The sequence below is a fragment of the Myotis lucifugus genome, unplaced genomic scaffold, assembly GCF_000147115.1.
Source record: "Myotis lucifugus unplaced genomic scaffold, Myoluc2.0 scaffold_56, whole genome shotgun sequence".
Taxonomy (NCBI): Eukaryota; Metazoa; Chordata; class Mammalia; order Chiroptera; family Vespertilionidae; genus Myotis; species Myotis lucifugus.
In genome coordinates this window covers 2819319-2846836 of record NW_005871104.1, presented here as the reverse complement: position 1 = coordinate 2846836, position 27518 = coordinate 2819319, and the positions used below count along the sequence as shown (strand labels likewise).

Below are 27518 nucleotides of genomic sequence, written 5' to 3'. Positions count from 1 at the left end.
AAACTTTTTAAACAGGGGACTAGTTCACTGTCCCTCAGACGTTGGAGGGCCGTACTATAGTTTAAAAAAAAACTATGAACAAATTCCTATGCAACACTGCACATTTCTTATTTTGAAGTAAAAAAACAAATGTTTCGGCGGGCCACAAGTGGCCCGCGGGCCATAGTTTGAGGACCCCTGTTCTAGACACTAGACACGTATAACCTCCTGTTCAGGTTCCAAGCTCTGAATTCTCACATTGCTTACATTGTTTTTAAGTTGTAAGTACAATCACTAAGCACCGCAGAAGCAATGCCAACGAAACTATTTCTGGCTGATTGTTGTTTTCTAATGGACAGAAGAAAACTTATGTCAATATTAGATTTAATGTATTTCTTCTACTCTGATCCAATTTAAAAAACAAAACAAAGCTTTTCATCTGGCAAAATGTGAATTTGAAGGCATTGTGGGAGATTATGGTGAATCTGTGGTGGCCCTGATGTGGCAGATGTCATCATCTGTCCCCCCAACACTAGGACAACAGCTCTCACACAAGGCTACTGGTTACTCAGGGCCTGAGTGGGTCACGGACACTGGTTACCCATTTTATTAGTTGACCTTGGCTGAGAGGGACCTTAACTCTAGACTATTCGTCTATGGAAAACTGCCTTGGCATTGGCCACTTCATTCTCTCATTCACCTGTGGAAACCACCTCAGGCCTGGGTGTGGGCTGCCTGTCAGGATAGCCCTGCCTTATGCAGGCAGTAGGCTGGGCTCACTGATACGGTCCTACACCCACCAGTTTCAGAAGGAAAAGACACCAGACAATCATCCTTCCTACCTCCATGACCTTCTTTTTGCATTTCATTTTGATAAAACCATATCTATGTTCTTTTCAAAGCTCAGCTCAAGCATTATCATCTCCTTTGCTTCCCACTCCACAGCTTCACAAATAATCTTACTCTTCAGGAAAGTTCCCCCACACTTTGTTTGTAACTCCCTAATCACCCTACTGTTCTCTGCCTGGTGTCATATGGGTGCCCATCTCATTGACTTTAAAAGTAAAGACCAAGTCTTGCCTGTCTTCAGTTTCCTCCCAACTCTTAGGACGGTGATTTTTCTAAGTCTGGGACTCAGTGGATACTGGGATTGTTGAATTTCAGGCACTTGTATGCCATGTGGTAACAAAGGTTTAGAAAGACAAGACTACCCACATTCTTTTTTCTAATAACAGCTATCTGATTACTGACATGTTCTGTCAGGGATTCATCCTTTAGTTATGGCTTTAATTTATTCCAGGATAGGGAGAACACTAAGCCAGAGGCAAACTGTGGCCTGTGGGCTAAATCCAACCCTCTGCCCATTCTCATATGGAATAATTTTTATATATTTTTTCTTTTTTTAATTGAATTCATTGGGGTGACATTGGTCAATAAAATTATATAGTGCCTTGGCCAGGTGTCTTAGTTGGTTGGAGCATCATACCATACGCCAAAAGATTGCTGGTTCCATTCCAGGTCAGGGCACATATCTAGGTTGCAGGTTTGATTCCCGGTCAGGGCACATACAAGAGGCAAGCTATCAATGTTTCTTTCTCACATTGATGTTTCTCTCTCTCCCTTCCTCTCTCTAAAAATTATAAACATATTATCAGGTGAGGATTAAAAAATAGTAAAAATACAATTATATAGGTTTCAGGGGTACAATTCTATAATACATCATCTGTACATTGTATTGTATGATCACCACCCCAAGCCAAGTCTCCTTTCCTCATCATTTATCCCTCTTTAACCCTCTCCTACCTCCCCCTACCTCCCTTTCCCTCTGGTAATCTAATTTTTACATTTTGCAATGATTGGTGAGGAAAAAGAAGAAAAATACTTTATGACACAGTATGATCACATAAATTTGAAATTTTAAATTATATGAAATTCAGATGTCATTGTTGATGAATAAAATTTTATGGGAATGCAGCCATACCCATTTGTCTGGCAAGTTGTGTCTGTGGCTGTTTTGCAGCAAAACAACAGTTAGCAGTTGAGTAGTTACCACAGAGACTGTACATCCCACAAAGCCTAAGCTGTTTACCATCAGACCTTGTGCAGAAAAAGTCTGCCAACCCATATTCTGAGTCATCCTCAGCAATGTCTACGATGGTGTAAAAAGGAGTTGGGTGATCTTTTTGATAAAGGAGGGAATTGGAGGAAAGCACAGATTGCCTGAAGGAAAAGAAACTTGGAAACAAGAGAAGGAAGGAAACAGGGAGGTGCCAGGTCTCTGGGTTTTGTGCATCTGGGTGGCAAAAATCCCCACTAAACAACCTCAGTCTTTGTGGATTCTCACAGATGGTGGACATCAGCGGGGCAGACATTGGCTATTTTACACAAGCTTTCTGGTCTCTATTAAGGACTCTGCATGGTTCCTTTGGACAAATTATAAACTAGGAAAGATGAGAGTAGGACGTTATCGGTCATTCTTTACCATTCCATGTACCAACGCTAACTAACACCAAAGGGCTCTATGAAGCCCACTTGTCGGACTCAACCATGTGTGTGTGGGGGAGAGTGGGGGGTGGGAATCTATGTTGAGTGTATATCTGTGTATTTCTTTAGAGGGAATTCATTTTGGATGAATGCCAAGGAATTATCACACATGTGGGGATCATTAAACACTTGATGTTTTTAAATAAAGACATCAATTAGAACTTGGCTAAAATCAGTGCAGCCTCTTCAAGAGTTGGGGTGATAGTGTTTTGTTTAGAAAGCCGCTGTCATTTTCATGCATTTCTCCTCTTTTCTTATTTCAGGGTAATGCCCTGTACTTCAAATCAGCCAGAAACGTGACAGTGAACATTCTCAATGACCAGACTAAAGTGCTAACTCAGCTGATAACAGGTAAGAGAAGAAAGAACCTCGCAGCGCCTGGTCCATGCTAAGCACTCAGAAAATGCAGAGCCAAAGCTTGAATGTAAACCATGTGAACTAAATAATGCAGTGTCTGCTAACACGTTTTACAGGGTGGAGAAAGGGAAGGTAGCGTGTGCCCCATGCTTCTACCGAAGGGTAGAGTGTCTTCCTAAGCACACATTTACCGTATGCAAATCCAGTGATACTTGTTTAGGGGGAATAGACTGGTTTTCATGTAGCATCGCCCCCAAACACAAGCCAGGGGCTTACTCTGGTACTTAACCATGGAAAAGCTCTGCTTCGGCGCTGGAAGAAAGCCGGCTGTGTTGATGAGTTGAGAGCACAGTGTATACAAAATGGTGCTCACCATACTTCATGGGGTATCAAAGGGATTTTTAATGATAGTTTGAATTCAGCTGAATTTGCCAGATTCGCTGACTTTCAACTTACCTCAGTTGCAAGATGCAGATGTGCCCCCACTGAATATGTTTGTGTGGCTCCTTTTCAGATAGCAGATATGCCCCTAACAACTGTGGAAAGCACCTCCAAGGTAGTAAGCTGCATATTCCTGAAATGTAAACAGGGATTGATTGGTCACAATAATGCTTCGGGTGATAAACAGAGGCCTCATGGCCATGGTTACGTGCTGTGTGGTATGACCAGTGACCCCGTGGTATGACCAGTGCCCCCTCGGTATGTCACGAGCAGTAGTAAACAGAAACCAGCAAGCACCTCACAGTGGAAAGGAAAAAAGGGCGGGGTCTGAATGGCATTGTTATACATCCAAACAGAAAATGCCATGTTGTGGCCTCCGGGCTGAGAGGAAAGTGTACAGATGGACATTTTGAGAAGGCAGTTGCCCACCTGCCCTGAATGAAATGTTATTGCGACTGAAACATCTGGAGCCCCACTCACACGCGTGGCCCAGGGAAACGGATGCCTGATGCCCAGTCGGGCTGGGGAAAGAGCCTCCCTGTCTGCCCCACAGGAGCCCTGCCTATGGCTGTCTGGGGTCCACAGCCCGTGGGTGACTTGGACCATCTACCAGTGAAGGACTCAGGGGTGGCAGGAGCAGTCCATAAACAGCTTGTTCCGGCGGCATGCATGTGGATTGTTGGCGATGCTTACCGAACATCTGGCCCACAGTCACAATGCTAAATAATTAAATAAACAGCTTCAGTAAGCAATGATTTAAGTAGCGTGTGTGAAAATTGCCTCCAGGAGGGGAATAAATCCAACCTCCAGCTCCCAGAGTTCCACATTCAAAAGGAACTTATTTAGCCTGTTGATCATTTGCCATTTATTCGCAGTGGGAGATTTGGTTGACTTGAGAGATTTTGTTTTGATGAAGCTGAAACTGCCCAAATGACTATTTCTTAGCAAAAGGCAAAGAATCAGTTTTTCTCCCCGTTTCTTCCTCCTTGTCTCCTCATTCTCTCTCTCTCTCTCTCTCTCTCTCTCTCTCTCTCTCTCTCTCTCCTTCCTTCCCTCCCTCCCTCCCCTCTACTATTCTCTGATCTCTCTTGCCTCCCTCCTTCCCTGTCTTCTGTTTTTCTGGCTCTCCTGCCCAAGTCAGCCCCTCTTGGGAGCTGACACACCTATCCTTAACTCTTAAGGCCAAGCACAAGATAGCTAATGTTAGCATGAGATGAGCAAAAAGCCCTTCTACCACTAGCTGGGAAGAGCCTTTCAAGATGATTTCTAAAGAGGAATAGCAGATGTGTTCAAAATATAATTCTAAGCACTCCTACACACACCCCACCCCGAAAGTTTTCTTTCAGGCTTCTCCATTGACATTTATGCACACAGAGTTGGAATACCAGGAGATTCTTCTAAAGTGTGTTATATTTACTGGTTTGCTTATCTGAGAGCAAATGACTCCTGTCGTCCAAGAGGCCAGGTTTACTACAGCAATCCAGAGGATTCAAGAATTCCTGTTTAGCTGGTGTAGCTCAATGGTTGAATGTTGACCTAGGAACCAAGAGGTCATGTTTCAATTCCTGGTCAGGGCATATGCCCTGGTTGGGGGCATGCATGTGGATTGTTGGTGATGCTTACCAAACATCTGGCCCACAGTCAGGATGCTAAATTATTAAATAAACAGCTTCAGTAAGCAATGATCCCCAGTAGGGGGCATGCAGGAGGCAGCTGGTTGATGATATTTCTCTCTCATTGATGCTTCTATCTCTCTATCCTCCCCCTCTCCCCCTTTATCTCTTTCAAATCAATAAAAACATTAGGGGGAAGAAAAGAATTCCCGTTTACCTAAGGAATGTCTCAAAAGCCCAGAAGAAATTCCAATATTAGCAATTCAGGTACCCTTTTCCGATGAAGCAATGCTTTAAGTGATGGTTAAGTTCCCAGGCTAGACCACAAATAGATTTTTGCCTTAGACCGCTGCTGATTTGACCGCCCGCTCAGTAGTGGGTCCTAGCAGGAAACCCTGGGACCTGCCACAATAAAATGGTGGGGGAATCTTCCACAACATCTCACCAGAGTGGGGAAGGGACCCAGTATCAAGGGAGTTGGGGAAAGAAATTCGACTGGGTAGACTGCAGGCCTTTCCGGCATCCATATTGGTGGCCTGGGCCACTGCGGATGCATTCTGGTGGGTCCCAGGTCTCCCTGTGGAGGAGATGAATGGAAAAGGTGCTTCACTTTACACAGACTGGCATGCACAGAGGGGGTTAACTGGAGACTAGTTCCAGGTTACACACAGTGGTTTTTCTACCCCAGAGAGGAACAATGGGCTCACCTCCTGAGTAGTCAGTCTCTGGTTCCATTTGCATTCTCTCTAGAACAGCGATTTTCAACCTTTTCCATCTCATGGCACACATACATGAGTTCCTAAACTTCTACAGTACACCAAAATTATATGGTTTGCCTATCTGACAAAAACAATTGGTATAATGCTGATTCATTCACATGGGATGACTATTGTTGTGTTGGCAATTGTCATTATTTGACAATCTAAGGGAAAAGAGGTCAGTGCCCCAACTAAATAGTCAGGTATTAAAAATTATTGTGGCACACCAGCGTGCCAGGGCACACCGGTTGAAAATGCTGTACTAGAATCTTTTTTTAAAGATCTCACCATGTTTGAGGAGGTTTGGCAGCCCCAGGTGAAACTGGGGGAAAAGCACAAACCGTCTGCAAACTGAGCCCTCAGTCTCTCTGTGAGGTTTTGGCTAAAACCACCAGTTAATGAGTTTGATACACCCAAATGGTTCTGGCCCTTGGTAAATTCCATTTTGTGTTCTGAGAAGCCCTTGCAAAGCAAGTAACTTAGTTGTGTTTTCTGTTCTCTGATTACTGCCGTCATCTCTTCAGTACACTCTCCTATACGTCGCAGGTACCATTCATAAAGTTTGGAGTAAACACAGTTTACACAGAGGCAGGTGGTCTCGACTCCTCAGGGGCCCCATCTAATGTGATGGCCCAGGTTCCTGGAGGCGAAGTCCAAGTGTGTGTGTTCCCCAGTCATGCCACCACTTTGCCATCTGCTTGGATCTAGAGTGGGCAACCTGGGCTCACCTGTGCCCATTCCAGGGTCATTCATTCATTCATTCATTAGCACTCTTTTACCTCCTGATCCCCAATCACCCCCCTAAGAAAAGGTAACAACCCCGAAGCATTGACAAGTAATTCAGACTCTCCTGAAGGTTAGTGTGTCACCAAGAAGGCAGCCGCATCTTAGTCCTCCCAGGACAATTAATCTGAAGCCCTCGCCGTACATCTCTATTCTTTCAGGCTCTCTCTCTACAAGCTCCTTTTCTATCTGCTCCTCATGTTGATTCCAGCCTCCTCCTTCCTGGACAAATGAACATCCTTTTTTTTTCTGTGGGACAATTATGAAAGCTCAGCTCCAGACCCAGATCTGCCACTAATTCTCCTGATGACCTTGAGAGAGCACCCAACCTTCCTGCCACTCACTCTTCTCGCTGGCGGCATGGAGGCAGTCGGAGTAGACAATGCCCACGTCCTGTGGGCCTGCTAGTTCAGTTCCCCACTCACTAAGAAGCTTTTCCAATGCCCTTATTTTTATCAGAGGGCTAGTGTGGATGTTCTGGGAAGAGATCAGGTCTGCTGAGTGGACGTGATCATGTGCGTGAGGCAAGTGCCCTAAAGGGTCTCGTGGTTAATTTTTTCAGTGTGTTATGACCACTGCATTAGATGAGACAATCACAGGAAAAATCCCCTACATCTCACAGTGTTTTTTGCCTCCAAAGTTCTTTTTATAAGCAGTGTAATGTGATCATTTTGCACTTCTGATGGGGTAGATAGGATAGAGTGATAGTTCAATTTTACAGATGCAGAAAATGAGGTTCGGAAAGAGCGAATGATTTGCCGAAAGTCACATTACCAGAAAATGAGCCGGGACATAATTCTTGCCTTCTGATCTTAGACTGATAGCCTTGACAAAGAGGAAAGCAGCCCCAGACATCCAGGGGCTGGCTGGGAACTCTCAGCCAGGCCTTTGGGTTTGCCCATTTGGCCATAAATAATTGTCACAGAGCATCAACACCAGACAAGGCCACTCGGTGGCCAGGAAGGATAAAGACAAAACAAAGACAGCTCAGACAGAATGAAAACATTTATCCAAACCACAAAAATGACCAAACATTCCTCTATCCTAGCTAATAAGACTGTTGTTTCTTTGTCCATTACACATTTGGCATGGCGCTGGTCTCCCCTACCTCTAGAAAAGATTTATTGAGATACCAATCATATAATTACCCCCACTTCCTGACAGCAGCTAATTCCAAGCAAAGTCTTGCTTCCTTAAACCCAGCCCTAAATAGCCTAATATAAGGCCAAATACTATATAATAAGTCCTTCCTTATTATCGACATGTCTCCTGTGGTTTCCCTGGGTGTGCGTCTCCCTCATAGCAATGAGTACTAAACTCAACTTGTTCAACAACTGCTGTGTTCCTGGCCATTTTTGTCTGGAAAGCATGAGGACTCTTTTACTCCTACTTTTTTATTAATAATGAGAAGGAAACAAAAATTCTATATCAGAATCTCCTGGAAAATTCTGGTTAAATATAAGATTTTTGGACCCTAACCTCAAATTTTTTTTTTCTGTATGGATTTCCAGGCCAAAAGATAAATTTCTTTTGACCTAACCTGGGCTTGATGAGGGTGATGACACTGGGCTTAGTCTGATGAACTTCATGTGTTCAGGTAGCTCCAGCTCAGGCAAACTGAATTGTCTCCTTCCTGTTTTTTTGTGTGTTTTTTTTTTTAGGAATTCTAGCACATTAACTTGTTTTACTTTTCACATAGTACCTAAAACCCTCTGTGTCTATTTATTTATAAACTAGAGGCCCAGTGCACGAATTTGTGCACTGCTGGGGTCCAACTGGCCTGCCCAGATCAGAGCCGATCTGGACGAGCGGGCTGGGAGGAGGGGCTGCAGGTGTTGGCCTGCCGGCCCCACATCCTGGTCGAACTCCCGGTCAGGGGGACAATTTGCATATTAGCCTTTTATTATATAGGACGTTTCAACTTATATGCACTTGTCTCCATCAGAAGATAAGTGTTTTAGGATCAGGCACCTTGTCCTTTTTATGCTGCCATAGTCCCACCTTCAAGAATAGTACCTGTTGTTATATGATAAACCCTCTGAAATTTATTTTTTATGGAATAAAATTCTAGCATAAAAGATTCAACAACTTCCTAGGCAAGTCATTGCAAGATATTATAATCTTTCCTGCCAGGAAAGGATCTATATTCTGAGGAAATAGACTTGTCTGGTGTCAGTTGCAGCCAGTGGGTCAAGGGGACAGAGCGGGACAGATTTCAGCTGAATGTAAAGCCCCCCCACCTTTTACAACAGTTGGAGGTGGTCAAAGATAAGCTGGTCACTTCATGAGGTGGTGAGCCTTCTGTGCCTTGATGTAGTCAAGCTGAAATCTACAAGTATGTGATAGTAATTTGGTGGTTAAGCTGAGGGAAATCTCATTCAGGCATTAGTTTGGAAAAAGGACATGATGGCCTTTAAAATCCTAGCCTGAGAGCATATGATAAAAGGTAATTGACAAGACATGGCTGAAGTCATGAGCCTGATTTTCGTGGTTGACTTCTGAAAACCAATCCACTTACATCGGAGTCCAATGCAATCTTGTCAGACGTATGCGCTCTATGAAAAGCTCTTCGTAATTGAATGCAATGAGGCTAATGTATTCTCCCTCTCTCTCTTCCAGGTCCAAAGGCTGTAGAAGCCTACGGCCAAAAGTTTGAAGTAAAGACAGTTTCTGGAAAATTGCTCTTCTCTGCAGATAACAATGAAGTGGTCGTCGGAGCTGAGAGATTGCGAGTTTTAGGTAAGGAAACATTTTCATTGGTCTGATGCTACTGTGTCCATTTGAGAGCAAGAGTGGAATGGTGTCTAGAGAAGTGATTTAGGCCAATTACCTGGATTCTCTTTTACACTTTATGTTAAATTAAAATTCTACTAAAAAAAGAAAAAAGAGGTTTGTGTTCATGCTCAGTGGGTTGGTTTTGGTTTGGCTTCTTTGTAGTCATGCTTTCTGAACATGGAGATGTGAGGTGATAAATCCCAAGCATGGAGCCCTTTAATTCTAAAATCTTTATGGAAAGTCTGTTACTTGAATCCAAACCAAAGTACTCTCATTGCCTCTTTTCTAAAAGTTCAGGGAAAATACATTACTAGGTCAGACTTTGCATGATGAGGGAGGATCAGTCAACTCTGTGCTTATTTTTAAACTGGATTTTAAAATTGGATCATATACATAGCAATAAGGAATGAGCCACTTTTTCTGTGCACTCTGTAGTTTTGTAGTTCTTATTCTAAACTTAAAAGTTAAGTTATTCCTATTGGAAAAAACTATAAGCCACCATATTCAGATGACACGTGAGCAGGGTCTGCTCTCCTACAATCTTTCAGGTCCCAGCCATTCTCATCTTCCTCCTGAATTATTTGGAAATGGTTCTCTTTTTTTTTGCACCTTCTAATTGTAGTATTGGTGGTAGAATATACTGTAATATGAATCATCTCTACTTCTGTACCTATATATCACAGTATTCTTTTTCCCTGTCCACCTCTCTGCCTATAAGATATACTGTATGTCATCATTATATTAATATATTAAAAATCTACAAATCTGTTTTTCACTTTTTATACTGTTGGATACTTATGAAAACTTTTACTGGGTTACTGAAAAAATTTAGTCTTATTAGAAAATTTTAAAAAATAATCACCTAAGGAACTTCTGAAAAGTTTAGGTTCATAGGTCCAACCGTGACTTACTGAGGTAGGAGCTCTGGTGGAAGGGCCCGAGAATGTGTTTGTAAAAACACTTGCAGACCCCGGCTGGTGTGGCTCAGTGGTTGAGTGTCTGTCCATGAACCAGGAGGTCAGGGCACGTGCCTGGGTTGTGAGCTCGATCTCCAGTAGGGGGAGTGCAGGAGGAAGCTGATTAATGATTCTCTCTTATCATTGATGTTTCTATCTCTCTCTTCCTCTCTGTTCTCCTCTCTGAAATAAATAAAAATGTATTTTAAAAAAACACTTGCAGAAATTTCTATGGTCCCATAGTTGGAAGCATTGAATCTGAGAACACAAGAAATTAGTGTTTTGTGACTGTTCCGGTGCTTGGCTGACCTGGATCTTAATCCCTGCTCTGTCATCTTTTAGCTGTGTGACTTTGGCTAGTTACTGACAGCCTAGCCAGTTTTCTTTTCTGTTCAATTGGAGTAAGAGCATCTACCATCTCAAATTACCCCTACAGTTAAATGAGATTATATTATGTGTACTTATCACCGTGCCTACCTCAAAACAGTACTCTGCCAATAGTAGCTGCTGCTGCTGTTAATACTCCTGCTACTGCTTCTATTAATAATACTAATACTACTTTTCCTTCTATTGATCCCTAAGAGTCTCTGAAATGCAGGGGTTACTAGTAAAAGCTCAGAAATTAACCCACTATTATTTTAACCCATCTATATCCTTTACTAGCTGTGTGCCTTTAAGTAAGTTATCTAACCTCTCGGTGCCTATGTTTATTCATCTACAAAATGGGGGGAAGATTAAAGAAGTATATACCTTCTAAAATTCTTGAAAGGATTGAATGAAATAATCTGTGTAAAAAGTGGGTAGTAAGTTGGCTAACAAATAAGTGTTCATGAAGTGCTGGCTGGAAATTACTATTTGTTCTCAGCATTATTAGTTTCACTAAGCGTCTCCTTTCTCCTCCATCACTGCTGTCCTCCTCCTGGTCACCGCCTTTGCCCTCAGTCAATCAGCTTGTCTGGTCTGTTTCTCTCTCTCCTACTCTCCCTCTCCTGCCCCATCAATCATCCCACCCTCCACTCTCCCTTACTTCCCTATCACTGTCACTGACCCCATTATGCTCCCCTGTCAGTCACAAAACTTCAGCATCATCCTGACCAACATCAGACTCAGCAGAATCGTAAGATGGAAGTGGCTGTCCTGAGGGGGTTCTTTGGAAGTGAGAATTCAGGGTGCAGAGGCAGAGAGTGGAGGACAGCTAATCCCTGGTCAGGTGCCCCCTGTGGTATGAACTGGAACAACACTCTGTCATCTTGCTTTTTCCAATCTATAATATGAGAGTTGGTTGTCTAGAGAAGAAGTTCAAATTTTTTTAAATTCAGCAACAAAGTCTTTTAAAAATAAAATTTTATACCAAACTCCAATAAATAAAATATATAAAAGGCCAGGACTGCTCTGGGTTGTGGGTGGGGCTTTGGAGGGGCAGAGGTCAGAGATTAGAGTCATAGCTGCAGAGTTTCATTCTTTCCCCCTTTATGTACTACCTCTTAGTGCTTATTTTTAAAACCTCTTAAGTGCATGGTCTTTAAAAAATAAAGTCTGTTGACCACTTGTTGTGATCCAGGTACCATGCTTCCTATGCATTCTTCCATTTACATCTGTGAGGTAGGCACCAATTTTACAGGTGACAGAACTCAACCCTGCACAGTAAAGGCTGAGAGCCAGGAGTTCTGAATGCAGACTGCTTACTTGAAAGCATTATACTTTCCTGCATCCTCAATTGTATCCCATATTCAGATGAGTAAACTAAGGCTTGAAAAAAATGAAGAAAGTTGCCCAAGATCACGTTCAAATCCTTGCCTATGGACTCCAGCCTCAATGCACTTAACTGCATGTAAATATGTTAGTTCTAAGACCCTTTCCAGCTCTCACAGTTAATAGGTTTTCCCTATTATTTGTAGAAATGGCACTTTCCATGGTAGTGCTAGATTTGGGGCTTTAATCACACACACACACACACACACACACACACACACACACTTCAAGCTGTTCTCTTATTCAAGACTACTTTGCTCTACCAGCTGTAAAGTAATTGCCCAGGGGAAAGAGTGATGGTATCTCATGCCAAGATCCTTTTGTACAAATGGTGTTTGGCACTTCCCATTAGTTTCTTAGTGCTTCATGAATCAACTCGCTGCTTTTAAATCTGACTTTGCAGAGATACCGAGTAATTGTAGATGTCCCAACCCTTTGGTTGAATCTTAGTGTACAAAACTATACTGGTATCGCTTAAGAACTTTCCTCCACCCACCCCACCACTATGCAGACTAAGGGCTGAAAAATGATTGTAGTGTTTGGTCTCTTCAAGGCAGGTGGATGTTGTTGTAATTGTTGCTTATGCTTGCGATGGGTCTCTTCTAGATGATTTAGGATAAAATCTGTCTCTCTCCGTCATTAGGAGCATTTGTTTTTTATGTAAAGGCATAGAAAGAGAGCATCATGATAAAGACCAGTGCTGAGATTAGGAAATGACCGCCCCACAAATCTCACGTCAGCCTACTCAAGTGAAATGAGCCTCGTGGGTTGCAGAAACGAGCTTCCTGTCAGCTGGGAGACCACCATATGGTGCGGAACAAGAAATTTAGGCAATTTCATCTTCAGCTTAGTGAGAAGTTTGTCTTTTGCCGTGGTCAGCCTGCCAGACTAACCTTACAGAGAGGGCACTGGCTTATCACCTTGATTTATAGAAGAGCAAACTGAAGCACAAAGTGAAATGCAACTTGACCTAAGTTCCACAGGGGAAACTGGTGGAGTCAGGATCTGAACCCGGGCAGTCTTACCCATGACACTCAATGGCCTCTTTCACGGTAACCTTCAACTTCTCCAAATTCCACAGCACGTGGGCATCAGTGTGAGTGGGAAAGAACAGGGCCACAGTTGTTCAGCTATTCCTCTGCTTTTGCCTTCTATATTCTCTGTGGTTCCCACAGTTCTCCCACATCTGACTTTCTCTGCTTCCCTCACTGATGCTTCTTTCACCAAATAAACTATGTGGGTTCACACTTGGCATCACATGTAGCCACCCCCACAGCTCAGTCCTAGTTTTTCTCTTTTCACATTTCTGTAGGAAATTACATAGAGTTGCAACATTTGCTCTTTTCAGATGACCCCCAATTCTGTATTTGCCTTGAACTGTCTTCTCAATTCTCATTCCAAATTCCCAGACAGCCTGGGCTTTTCTGCACGGCTGTCTTTCCATCACTTCGACTTCATCACCTGCAGCTGAACTTATGTCTCCCGACCAAGCTCCTGCCTCTCCAGAACCTACTTCCTTCATTCTCCATGTGGGGCCACCATTTCCCTCATCTCCAAAGCCTTGCTTTTATTCGGGTACCAGACCCTGTCTTTCTTCATATGGGCATGTCTGTACCAATTTTGAGTTTTCCACATTACAAAGATATCTAATTAAGTCTGGCACAAGAAAACTTAGATCTGTAGTCAGGCCCATCAGTTACCCAAAAAGGTATCAAATTCGTGTGCAAGATGAGGTGTGGTAGAGTTTAATTTTAATTACAAAACAAAAATATTAAATATGGTACAGGAATGGTCTATTAAGAGCAGCAAGAAAATTCACAACATAGGCCAGTGCATCGAAGAGGCATCTTGGTGGAGACAGCAGGGAAACATAATTTTGATTTTCATTAATGGCCTATTTCATTGAATAATGAATTGAACATTATAGCATTTATAAACAAAGCATAATTATAAGGTGTTATTCTAATTGCTAATTAGGTCTATTTATACTCTAGATTCCTTTTTTAAATATCGGCTCTAGATGCCACTTGATGCTAATTATCCAAGTTATGTTATCATCAACTGAAAAACATTTTTAATTAAGTCTAAAGCCATTTAAATTAGCATAAGATTTATAGAACTTTAAATGTGGTCTGATGCTTTTATTATTTTTTTTAGGAAGACATCAGATGATATATTTAGCCTTTTGAATTAGTTTTTGATGAAAAATTCTACTGCAACCTGGCAATTGATAATTATGATGAAAGGAATGGGGTGTTCTTAGTAGTATTTGTTCATTAAATGTGCGAACCACTACTGTTGGCGTCTGGGAGATGCAGAGATGAAAGTCGCTGCTCTATCAGGGAGCTGTCCAATCGGGGAGGTGACACACACATACAGATATCTGAGAGCCCAAGCAGAAGACAAGCTGTTGGTTGGATAGAACAAAGTGACTATAGAATTATAGAGTCAAGCTGTGGTGAGGTGGTATCCAAGAGAGAGTTTACAAAGCTTGTTAAATGAAAGGAGTATTTGAACTAGGTTTGACTATGGATTACGGGGAAAACAGAGAGAGAGCGTTTGTTTGGTGGATAAAATCACATACATTTATCAGTCAGGACTCAGATGGTTTAAATAATACAAGTCCAACTAGAGCCACAGGAGGGAAGATTTATTGCCTCACGTGATAGAAAAATTCAGCAGTAGACGGCTTCAAGGTAGATTCAGTGGCTCAAATAATGTAACCAAAATTCAGTCTCTCTCTTTCTTATGCCATCTCTCAGCTCTGTTTTCCAATTTGTATTTTGTCTTCAACTCTGCTGGTGAGCAGAGAGAATATATCCTTCCCAATGTAAATCCAATGAAGTCCTATATTTTCCTCAACTGGACTGTCTTAGGCCATATGCCCATCCCTGGATGAGTTATGACCAGGATGATGAGGTATGCTTATTAACAAGGCGACCTGGGTCATATCCCCTCTGTTAGAGCCTGAAACATTGCTGGAGGTGAAAATGACAAAACTGAAGCTGTCCTACTTCAGGCACGTCATGAGAAGGCGGGTGTTTTGGAAAAGACAATAGTGCTGGGGGAAAGGAAGGCAGCAGGAAAAGAGTAAGACCAAACATGAGATGGATTGACTTCATAAAAGAAGCTATAGGCACAACTCTGCAGGAATTGAGTAGGGCTGCTTGGGACAGGTCATGGTGGACATCACTCATTCATTGGGTTGTCAAAAGTCAGATCTGACTCAATAGCCTGTAACACAAAGAGCTAAGATTGGAAATGACTGAGAGTGAGATGGGGGGGTGACCAAAGGAAAATTGGGATGTTTTTACCAGGACAGGGAATGGATGCTGGGCAAAGATTAATAGAAAATATTCATTATACTAATCAAAGGTATGATCATGAAAAATCATGACCACGTATATGAAACGGTGGAGCCCAGGTTTGTGAAGGCTGTCAGTGGAAGATACTTTCTAAGTTCTCTCCCCCTTGCTTGCTCAGCTTCAGTTGCGCTGGCCCCCTTCCTTCATCACCAAGCATGTTTTCACCTTCAGCATTTCTACTTACTCTCCCCTCTGCATATAGAATCTTCTTTTGTAGTCTCTGCATAAAAGATCTCTTGCTTTATGGCTCAGCTATGACTTCATCGAAGAGTTCCTTCTTAACCACCTTATAAAAATAGCATGTTCCCACTCTCCATGTGTATACCAGGAACTGGACAAGTGTGGCCTGAGGTTTTGCCCATCACATAGCCATGCTCATTTGCATTGTCTGTGGTTGCTTTCACATGACAACAGCACAGGTGAGTAGTTGAAACCAATCACATAGCCCACAAATCCTAAAATATTTATTATTTGGCACTTTACAGAAAAAAGTTAGTCGATTTGTGGTCTGTAACTTTATTTTCCTTTATTCCTCTTCAGAGCAGTTATCACAACATGACATAGTACATGGACACATGTGTTTATTTGCATCCTCTCCTCATTAGAATGGAAGCTTCATGACAACAGGAATTTATATTTTTCAGAGTTTAGACTAGAGCCTGGGTGCATAGTAAGTGCTCAGTAACATTTGTTGCATGAGAGGATTGAAAGATTTTTGACATTGTAATGTTTTCGAAACAATCTGATGGTAGAGAGAAAAGGAGGGAGAAGCTACACCTAACTTGAGAGAACACGATAATACTTATGTTGAGGGATCATCGGGACTTACTCTAGGATAGAAATAGGAGAGAAAAAATGGGAAAGATCATCTTGAAGGAGAACCAGTGGAAACCTGGTAACTCACTAGATGTGGAGGGTCAAGAGAGGGGAATTGGGATGATGCGTGTGCCTTGTCAGTCAGACAGTTATGATGCCATGAACAGAAATTTCTAGGAGCAACAGTAGATTTGGGATTGGAGGTAAATAGTTCATCTTAGATGCCCTGGGTCTTACTGCCTGAGGACCTCTCTAAGGGAGAGACCAAGTGTCCAGCAACAATGCCAGCACAAAAGCCTGTAAGAGATGCCTGGTTGAGCGAACAGGTCAGAGAGTCATCCACACAGATCCAGTAGATGGACCCCTGAGAGGAGATGGCCTGGAGAGCATCCTGCAGCAAGAACTTAGAGAAGCTCAGCCAATGAAGTGTTACCATGGAGACTCCTCCCCAGCCCACTTCTTTCTCAGAAGGAAGCTCCAGGGTGATTTTACAGAGGCCACGACTGCCTCCCAGATCCTCAGAAGTGGGGGGGTGGGGCCTATCTCGTGTTCTTTGCTTTTCCTAATCCACTCTGCCTTTCACCAAGAGAAAGAGCTCCGAGGCTCTAGAGTGGGACAGATCTGGTTCTGCCATCCTACCAGCCACGTGATGGTGGCTACGTTCCTCACATCACTTAGGTAATAGCTATAGGTTCTAAGTAAACAACCTCTCCCCCTTTCCTTTTTCTTTGCCTTCACCTTATTCTCTCCTTTCTGAAGTGTGTCATCAATGAGTGGAAGGAAGCACAAGAGAGGCTGAAGGATGATAGTAAAAAGTGGAACACGGTTCCTCTTAGGTAGTGGCAAAACCTGAATAATTAGACATTGATCCTTGGGAGCTGAGAGCCTGCCAATCTAATAGGAGCATTTGGGTAACAAACCAGGGAAGCCTGAACCTCGCCAGGACCTCCTCCCGCGCTCTGTTAGCTCTCCGTGATCGTTAGCAGAGGAAATCTGCCGGGGATTCAACTATTTAATAAGATCTGCTGGCCGCAGAGTTCTTCTCTGGCACCTCATTCCAAAGTTGGTTTATTATTTACAGGAATAATGCATTAGATCATAAAGATACACTTCCCATAAATAATGTGGCGAGAAAGCCAAATATAAAAGAGTCTCAGATTAACAACCCCAACCTTAATAAACCAGAGAGGCGTGATGAGGAAAAGCACAATTCTGCAACAGAGAAATAATAATGGGGTTTTATCTGAAATGCTTCTGGGAGTACAACTCCCATAATTCTCCAAGAATTAAAAAGAGCCAGTCCCAAAGCCTCGGTGCTTCCACCCCTGAGTTTCATGCATTCATCATCCACCCGTGTGCCCGAAGCTGCCAGGGTTCAGCTTTCGCCCTCAGGCTTCCGGGTTCATTCCTGGCGCAGGAGGAGAAGGCATCTGCTGGGCCCCGCACACTTTTCCCGTTGGCAAGAGGCAGATGTGATTTAAGATCAGCATGATGGATTCATCATCCTGGGTAAACATCCCCAGCTGTCCCTGCAGCCTTACCTTAGCAGACCTCTCAGCTGCCCCGCCATTGCCTCCCTCCTCACAAGCGGGGCTGAGGAGAGGAAAAGTCAGTTGGGGACATTCTTGTCAGCTTTCGAGACTGATTAAGGAGTTGATGAGGCTCAGGGTTTGGCTGCTTTGAAGAAAACCAATTCCAGCGCTCACCGAGGAAGGGCTACGTTTCTGTTCTTTTTGTTTGTTTGTGGAACCGACAGGACTTTAATTTCTCTATCAAGCTCTTCTAATGTGCGTTCAGGCATCTGTTGGCTTGTTGTTATCATCAAAGTTTCCTTCTTGCCAGTTACTACCAAGAACAGAGTATTTTCAAACATGGAGACAAACGTCTGCCAGGCCATCTTCGACGTTCAGTGGCTTTTCACGTGGTCTAGGTATTATTTCCTCTCTCATTAATTATAGTCACTGTTGCAAAATATTCTCAGGTAACTAAATGGTCACCTGAATTGAACTTTTTTTCTTCCTTCCTGGCAGAGGCCAAGGGGAATGTTGGTGACACTAGGAATTTCATGAGATGACAACATGAATAAGAAACTCTCAGTGTGCCGACTAGGGAAGGAAATTGATTCTATTCTCCTTTATGGGAGGGACTAGAGTTTAATTCCGCTTATTTGAGTGTTTAGCTCCGTATGCTTTCCCTCACATCCTGCTCTACGCTTTGCCGTGTGCCACCCTTCTCATCTTAGCTCCTTTTGTACCCTGGCTTTTCTAGAAATAGTAGAGAAGGTGCTGAAGGTGCATCCAAGCAGAATAAATAGGGAGAGAGAGAGGAGAGAGAATATCCAGAACCTTCAGGGCACAGGACAGAAGCAAATGCCTAAGTTTCTCTCCCCTGGACGGTCGTGCAGGACGACAGACGGGTTAAATGGGCCTGGCGTTTGGAGACAGACTGCCTGGATTCCCTCCCAGCTTCAGTGGTATAACCTTGGGCAAGTTTCTGAATTGCTGCATATCTGGATGTGAGGGTATACGAGTGCCTGCAAGTCCTTGGCACAGTGCTAAGCACATGATAAGGGGCCAATGTATGGATGTCTATTACCCATTGTCCTTTCCGCAAATTCCTGTCGAGTGCCATCTGTGCAGCTGTCACCAATCGAAGTTCAATTTCCGGGTAGAAGGACACAGCATAAAAGTTTCCTGATCTGAAATAGGTAATAGAGTGTTAAAGAGGTAAAAGGGTGTCAAAGGTAATGGGATATCACGTAGGTAAAAGGGCATCAAGTAGGTAAAGGGTGTCAAAGAGGTAAAAGGGTGTCAAAGGTAATGGGAAATCACGTAGGTAATATGATATCACATAGGTAAAAGGGTGTCAAAACACATGCCCAGTAAAATATTAAAAAGCAGTGAAAATATTTCTTACAAAGGTAAACAAAAAATATCAGCTAGTATTTGATTGTAGTGTGTGCTGAGCAGACTTGGTGAAAAGTGCCGGAGACGGGAACAGGAGCCGAGCCTGCCGAGGGCCCTGGAGAAGCTTCCCGGGGCAGAGGCTGACTCAGCAGGTGGAGGGATGTGAGCAGCAGCCTCCCAGGCAGCAGGACCAGCAGGACCAGGGGCCAGGTCCTGCGTGACAGAGGAAGTGGGATGAGCCGCCATGGTTTTTCCAACAAATAAGCATATTTGGATTGGTCTTTTGGGAAGAGATGGTCATTATCAGCATAGAATAAGCAGGAATTGCTTACTTCCCCAAAAGCCTAAGTTAAGGAGCCCGCTCTGGGTTCTGCTAGAATAGAGCCTCCCAGGGACTTCTCCCTGTCCGCAGTGTACTGTGCAGGGTGTGGCTGAAATGTTAACGGGAATAGTTGATATGATCTTGAAGTTCTAGGCCAGAGAAGAATTAAGTAAAGTCGGGCACTTAAAGTTAGTTATGATGCAAGGACTTTCACGGGTCAGGAAAGAAAGGGAGTGAGTGACGGAAACAGGAAGGCTCTTGGCATTAGGTAAGCCATGGTGTAGGCAGTTCTCACTTTTAAAAACAAATCAATACATGCAATAAATATTAACTGAGTGCTTACTCTGGCCAACTGCTGTGATGACCAAACGGACACGGGGCCCCTGTCTTTCTGGAACCCACAGCCAAGCAAGAAAGACAGCTGTGTTACACATTTACATGAGAAAAATGTGTCTTATCATGAAGGAAGTACAAGATGTCATGAAAATATACAATTAGGAGATTTGAATCTAATTTGGAAGTAAGGAAAGTCTTCCCCAAGGAAATGATGATCAGGTTGAGACTGGAAGGATGAATAGGAGTCAGTGAGGAAGAGGGCGTTGGAGGAGCTGAGGTTGGGGCATGTGTACGACATGCTGGGGAGCATGATCTTCTGGGAAAAGGCAGTTGGACATGGAGGTCAGGGAGCTGAGCACCCAGGCATGAGGAGAGGCAGGCCATAATTGTAATGGGTAATGTTTCTTAAACACTTACTCTATGCTGACACTGTTCAGATCTCTTTACATGTGTTAATTCAATTCTCACAGCAGCCCTCTGAGACAGGTTTTATTATTATGCTCCTTTTACATTTGAGCAAACTGACAAGTAGAGAGCTAAGTTGCCCAAGGTTATGGAGCAAGTTAAATGGCAGAAAGGAGATACCCAGATAATCAGGCTCTATAGCTTGTATTTTGTTGGTTTTTATAACCCCTTTGTTGAGATATAATTCATATATCAAATGATTTACCCATTTAAAGTTTGAAATTCAGTATTTTAGTATAAAGAACCTATGCTTTTATTACATACACATAGCTACAAATATACATGCACACATAGCTACAAATGTACATATACATTCCTATATTATGTTTCAGATGGGTAAGTATGTTAGATGTATTTATTCTCTATGTCATATAAATATATAGATTTTATGTATATACATATACATGGATCATTATAGAGATGTGTGTAGATGAATCTATAATTATAAAAGCATAGTATGCTAATTAGACCGGACGTCCTTCCGGACGAAGCCGGGGCTGCAGCTGTGGGATTGAGGAAGCTGTGAGGGAGGGATCCAGGCAGCCGCCACAGCTGCGAAAGCCTACTCTTGCACGAATTTCGTGCATCAGGCCTCTAGTCTATTATAAAATCATATTGTAGTGGGCACCTTATACCATATTAAGGTATTTAATAGTTAGGCTTCAAACTAGGGAGCTACAGGATCTGATTTGTGAGGAATATCGGCCAGGGAGTGGGTGGGACAAATCCACTGATCATGGGCCCAAATGCGCCCATGATGTCTATGCCGGGTGGTTCCCTTTAAAAAGACATTCCAAAAGGAAAGTTAGGCAGCCCACTCTACCAGACTTGCAGGCTCGCAGAAGTCTCACATAGGTCTTTGTTACTGTCAGCCCAGAGGAAACAGGCTGAGCCTGGGAGGAAGGGCAGGATTATCCAGGTTGGCCAATGAGTTCTGCAGACAGGGCACTGTTCTCCCCACTCTCTGGACCTGAGCAGGGGTCAAGCACATTTAACACACTTGTATCAGAGGCTTGGGAAAGAGATTGCACTTAAACAAACAAAGGAGAGAGCTGATATGAAATCAATAGCAGTGCCGATGAGCTGTGGGGGAAGGTAATGTGCTTTTCTTCTTTGGCTGTTAGATGCCTCTCAGCTGCCAAGGAAAATGACTTTCCCTCTCGACTTCCTGTCTGTCGGCTGATGGGTTATTGGGAAGTACTGAGGCTCCGTGCTCAGCTGCATGTTTAATGAGGGCATCCTTGCACCAGAGCCTCAGCCAGTTCCTCCGGCCTAATTCTCCCTCCCACCCAGGACCCTGAAAATATGCCTCTCCTTGGCAAATTCTAGTCAAAGATTTTTGGTAGAGCAAGAAGCACCAGGGCCTCAGATCTATAAGGCGTGGTCTCTGCCAGTTTTTGAGAATTTAAGCTGGAGCATAAGATGTGAGAAATGTACCAGAGAAACTCGTGTGCAAGGCTGAGCACCCTAAAAGAGGCCCAGAGCTTTGGGACCATGGAATTGAAGTTGAGGCCTTCACTGAGAAGTGGAGATGTGTTAGCCCTTGAAGGATTTCACTGTGTGAGCATAGGGGAGGCTGTTCCCTTTGGGGGGTAGGTAACATCAAAAACCACTGTTGTGGTATCATATGGTAACTGAGCTTCCATTTAAAACCTCAGTCCTGTCTCCTGAACAAGTGAGAGGTAAAAAAGGAATCATGGCATCGGAGTTGAATTGACTTTTAAAAAATGATGGCTTTCCTCTTTCTCTCCCCATCTTCTGCCTGCCCTCCTTCCCTTCTTTTCTTCCATGGTCCTAATACTGAACAATTATAAAGTGTGAGAAGCCAGTTTGGGGAATGTCTGTGCCACCACAGAGCACAGGTGGGCTAACACAGGAGCTAATGAAATTTGAGAAAACTGGATTATAATCACTCTCTGAGCAGTAGCATTTAGTTAGACCGGAATACTTGCATATTTTGTTGCTGTCATCCTATTTGATCCCCAGAACCATCCTTAAAAGTTCTCAGGATATGAAAAAAAGGACACCTCCAACCTCCGTCAGTCACCCCACACCTCTCACTAACAGTGGATAGGCCCCTGATGTGAGTGTGGTCCTCCCCCAAGCACCACTGGGAAGGAGGCAGAAAGCCCTAAGAGATGCACTGTGATCTGAACACACCTGCCTGATGTTTATGCTAGGCGGTCATTCTGAAGGAGCGCTTCTCCTTTTTCCTGCCATGGACCCCTTTATCAGGCTGAGGAAGACGGTGGACCCCTTCTCAGAATTGTATTTTAACCTGTTATACTAATGCACAAGGTTACCAAAGATAACAAATGACATAGATTTATCAACATATAAAAAACAAATTTGTGATATTATGTGTCTCTCTTTGTTATAAACATCTAAAAATATCTGGTTGTAGTTGAGTGTGAATGATATTTTGAGATGTACACAACAGCTCAACTCTGATATGAGACCATCTATGATTGCCATTGGTGACCAAGCCCCAGAGTGATAATTTCTACAGGTCATGTTCTGCATTCTAATCAAAGGATGTGCTAGATTTTAGTTCAAGTTGAATGAAAACACCTATCAGAAAGCATATATGCACCCCTATGTTCATAGCAGCACAATTTACAATAGCTAAGATTTGGAAAGAGCCTAAGAGCCCATCAGCAGATGAATGGATTAGAAAACTACACAATGGAATACTACACTGCTATAAAAAAGAAGGAGCTCTTACCATTTGCAACAGCATGGATGGACCTGGAGGGCATTTTGCTAAGTGAAATAAGCCAGTCAAAGAAAGATAAATACCACATGATCTCACTCATTTGTGGAATATGGTGAACAACATAAACGGATGAACAAAAATAGAACCAGAGACATAGAAGCATCGAACAGACTGTCCAACCTATGAGGGAAGGCAGGGGATGAGGGGGTAAGAGATCAACCAAAGGACTTGTATGCATTCATATAAGCATTACCAATGGACACAGTCACTAGGGGGATGAGGGCATGTGCTGGGGGGTGGGAGTGGCCGGGGAGAGGTCAATGAAGGAAAAAAAAATAATATTGTAATAGCTATGTATAAGCTGGGGAGTGAGGGGGGTACTTGAAATATTAGGGGGGGCACTTTGTAAAATATATGATTGTCTAACCACTATGTTGTGCACCTGAAACTAATACAGAATAATATTGAATATGAACTATAATTGAAAAAAGATGGAAAATTATATGTTTTTTATCATAATAAAAATAAAATTAAAAAACTCAAAAGAAAGACAATAGTGATCTGCCTCTTCAGAGTTCACAGGCCCACTGAATCTATGCATGAATCCCTGATGTCTGATGTCCCCAGGTGAGGTCCCCTGTCCTAATATAAGTCCTTAGCACTTATTATGTGCAGTCTCTATAGTAACCTGAAGATTCAGGTAGAGCATAACACAAATGGAAAATGATTCCAAACCTTGAAGTATGTCCATATCATTCAACCCATGTGCAGCTTACCACAATGCCTGAGATATACTGAATTCTCGATAAATTAACTATTTTCATTTGAAAAATTAATTACCTCTCAGAACCTGTTTTATCATCTGCAACCGGAGATATGAATAGTGTCTAACTTGTGTGTCATTACAATGATTGAGTAACATAATGCAGGAACGTGCCGGGATTAAGGTTACATGTTTAATATCATGGTCCAGATGAAAGGGCATCTTGTTTCATGTGGAGCTCTGTCCTCAAATTCCAAGGGTGGGGTGAGTCCCAAAGTAGTGGCAGATGCAAGGGACTCAAGATAGGAGTTCTACAGGAGACAGCTAATTGGAATGGGGTAGAGGTTTGAATCTCTGTTTCTCATTTAAAGCAGCTTGATAGCCTATTTTTGTCTGGGATGGAAAGAACATAGCATCTTGAGCAAGACATTCCTAATGGGAAGTTCCCTTCCTTGATATAGCAAAAATTCTGCCTATCATATAGGATGGATGCCCATTCCCTTATGTAATCCTGAAGTTGAAATAGACCTTAAAAGGCATTTACCACATTACTGACAGTTGTTAAACACTAATATGTCTTTAGCACTGTTTTGTACCCTTCACATCTATGTCATTGTTTGTTTTTGATGTTTGCCCCACACCTTTTTTTTCTTTGGGAAACTGTATTGTTTCCTCAATTACAAAAACCTGCTTTTTGGGGGCAAAGAATGGGTCGCATCTGCCATCCCAGGCATTACAAGTGGCTAATGCTAAGATGTGTGTTAGCTGTTGGACGCACCTCTTGTAGGCTGCTGCAGTAACACAGGAGTGATCTCATAGTTGGATCTATTTCTTTAACGTTCTGAGTTGTGCCAAAAGCAGTGGCATTTCCTTTACCTCCTTTAAGGCTGATTTGGCCCAATCCCGAAATGATTTCTCAAGTTATGATCAATTGCCTAGTGAGAGCATGATTTCTATGGGGTCTCAGAAAGTCCTTTGCTGTAATGGATTAATGTCAGCTTCATCAATTTAGTGCGTCTTCTCCTTGAGCTGTTTCTATTTGTCATGAAAATCTGGAAGGAATTTTTGCATTTTTGTAATAAGACTCAGAAAAGAAAAGAAAACGAAATTGGGTTTATTGATGTGTTAGTGTCCAGGGCCCCTAAAATTGAACCTTGGAGTAGGACTTTTCGGGAGCCATGAAGGCAGAGAGAGTTTAGCAGATCTGGAGTGATGTCTTGCCTTTAATCTAAAATTAATCACATTTAATTCACTAATCTGTCTTTAAGGGGGCCTGCTTATAAAAGGGGCAGTTTTCAAAGATTAAAAGGGAGTCTTTATTTTATACAGGGGGATTTCCTGAGTGGCACCACTTAGAACTAGCATTTTGTTGTGTTTGCAGGTTTAAAAGTTCATTCCCCTCTAATTTGGTCTTCATGGCAAACCTGAGCCACATATTGAGCAGTGGATTGTGCCCATTTTATAGACATAGAAACTAAGCCCAGAACAGTTAAAAGGTTTAGAATTATAGTAAGTTTGGTGGGAAATCCAAGATGAGAGCCCCAATGTGAACATATTTACAATATTAACATATTCCCCAACATATAATAGAAGAAGTAAACAGTGAGTTAAAAGAAAGTCCAGATCCTAGTGTGCACAGTGCTATAAAATTAAAGCTGTGTCATGTCTTGGTAAAGTGTAGAACTAAAATGTACAATTTGTATACGCAGAAAAGGTGACAAAAATCAAAAGTCAGTTATCAAAATGCAGGGTATGGAAAGACTTTGGAAGTTTAAGATGTAAAGGGTATCAGTTGGAAATGTCTTTAGCCGCCTTCAGGAACCCATCAGTAACTCCTCATTTAGAATATTTCTTAATGTGTAGGAGTTCCAATATTTATCTTCCATTATTGACTAGAATGTGGACTAGGGTTCATTTTAAATATAAGAGATAGTTAAGAAATAATTAGGATCAGGCATCCTTGAGAGCTTAAAGCTGATTCATATTTGAGCAGAAAGCATCACTGTAACAGCTTTTGTCTTTTCCTTTTACCATTCTCATCATCAAACCACAGCAGGGAGATAACTAGAATATTTGAGAGTGGTTTACTCAATGAGGAAGCTGCATCCAGGCTCCACTTTGATTGGATGGGGAGAGAGAAGTTCTTGTGAATGAACCACAGGATCGGTTTTAGCAAGGGTCACCGACTTTCTAAACCTCAGTCAGAATTCTGTATCAAATCCTGGTCTCCCCACTTACTTGAAATGGGGTTATAGGCAAGTCAGTAACCGGAGTCTTTTATACACAATGAAGGGGAGAGGGAATGGGGGTGTTAGTCCTACTTTCCTCAACAGTCACTGTGGGGATTAAGTGAGACAACCCATGTACAGCTTACCACCATGCCTGAGATATACTGAATTCTCGATAAATTAACTATTTTCATTTGAAAAATTAATTACTTCTCAGAACCTGTTTTATCATCTGCAACCGGAGATATGAATAGTGTCTAACTTGTGCGTCATTACAATGATTGAGTAACATAATACAGGAACGTGTCGGGATTAAGGTTACAGCCGATCATTGTTCTTGTTAGAATCTTGAACATTTCCCATAAGCCAACAGTTGATGGAATTTTTATTTAAAATAGTTATGCAAAATAATATTTTAAAAAGAGCAATTCTAAATGCCCATACAGGCAAACCATCACCTTTCATTTTTTAAATTGCAAGGGATGACAAAGTAGAGCAGCTTCAAGAATGCAAAGCTGTAATAACCAAGGCCATGGCTTTTTTTCTGATAAAGGGCCAGATAGTGTTTTAGGTTTGTGGACCACAGGATCTCTGCCACAACTGTCAACTCGGACATTGTAGTGGTAAAGCAACCACAGACAGTATGTAATCAAATTGTCTGGCTGTGTTCTAATAAAACTTTATTTACAGAGTTTTATTTACAGGTGGTGGTAGGATAGATTTGGCCTGTGGTTCTGTTACTTTTTCATCATTCAGTCTGTGAAATCTGGTACCACATACAAATTCTAAAGACTGAAAATCTCTCCTAGGCTGTGAGAAGTGTTGGAAGCATGGGCCTGTTCCACACTGAATCCTCAGCATCTTCTGTAGTGCCCAACAAACAAAACATGATGGATGGGTGGGAAATGCATGGACCAAAAGAGGAACAGAAAGACTGACAGTGAATTATGTCTGTTTCTAGACAAAACTGTCGCCATCCTAGTTAACATTTATTGCACTCCTACTGTGTGCCAGGCACTGTTCTGAATGCTTTACCTGTGTTCTCTCATTGAAATTTTACAACAATTTGAGGCAGATATTATCATAGCCCAGCAGCTATAATAATAAGGAATAGTCCTGAACTTATTAGATGCTCAACTTTAAATGAGTCACTTATGCTCATCTCCCCTGGACCCTTCATATAGGTATTTATGAGAATTGAAAAGTAGGTATGAAAACCCCCATAAACTGGAAAGTGATATTCAAAGATTGTCATTGTTGTTTTAACCCAGCGCTGGTGTGTATGAGCAGGCTGAGATGATCCAGGAGAGGAAGGCTAGACAGCAGTTGTATATCCGCCCAGATGACTATGGACAAAGTAGAAAATATTAGGACAAATTGTGAGGTCTGTTGATATTATACTATTGTTCACAATTATATATCTGGTACCTAGGACATTGCCTAACCCACAGCACGTACTAAAGAAATATTGACAGAAGGGAGAAATAAAGCTATAAACAAACTAACAAACAGAGGAAAATATAAATGAAAAATCCAACTGCCCCAGCCCAGGAAAGGCAATGTGTCCATAAGATATTCTGAGCATTAACATAATAGGTCCTCCCGGAGACTGGGATATAGATCAGATTTTAAGTAATGGGAAA

General features: G+C 42.4%; 1 protein-coding gene across 1 annotated transcript in view; it reads left to right on the top strand.

Moving 5' to 3' along the window:
• The window catches only part of SGCD (sarcoglycan delta), a 293165-nt gene that overhangs the window by 180997 nt on the left and 84650 nt on the right, over nt 1-27518 (top strand). The window contains exons 4-5 of the mRNA XM_006089085.3: nt 2787-2874; nt 9095-9214. Of these exons, the coding sequence (XP_006089147.1) occupies nt 2787-2874; nt 9095-9214 (208 nt within the window). The remainder of the gene's footprint in view (nt 1-2786; nt 2875-9094; nt 9215-27518) is intronic.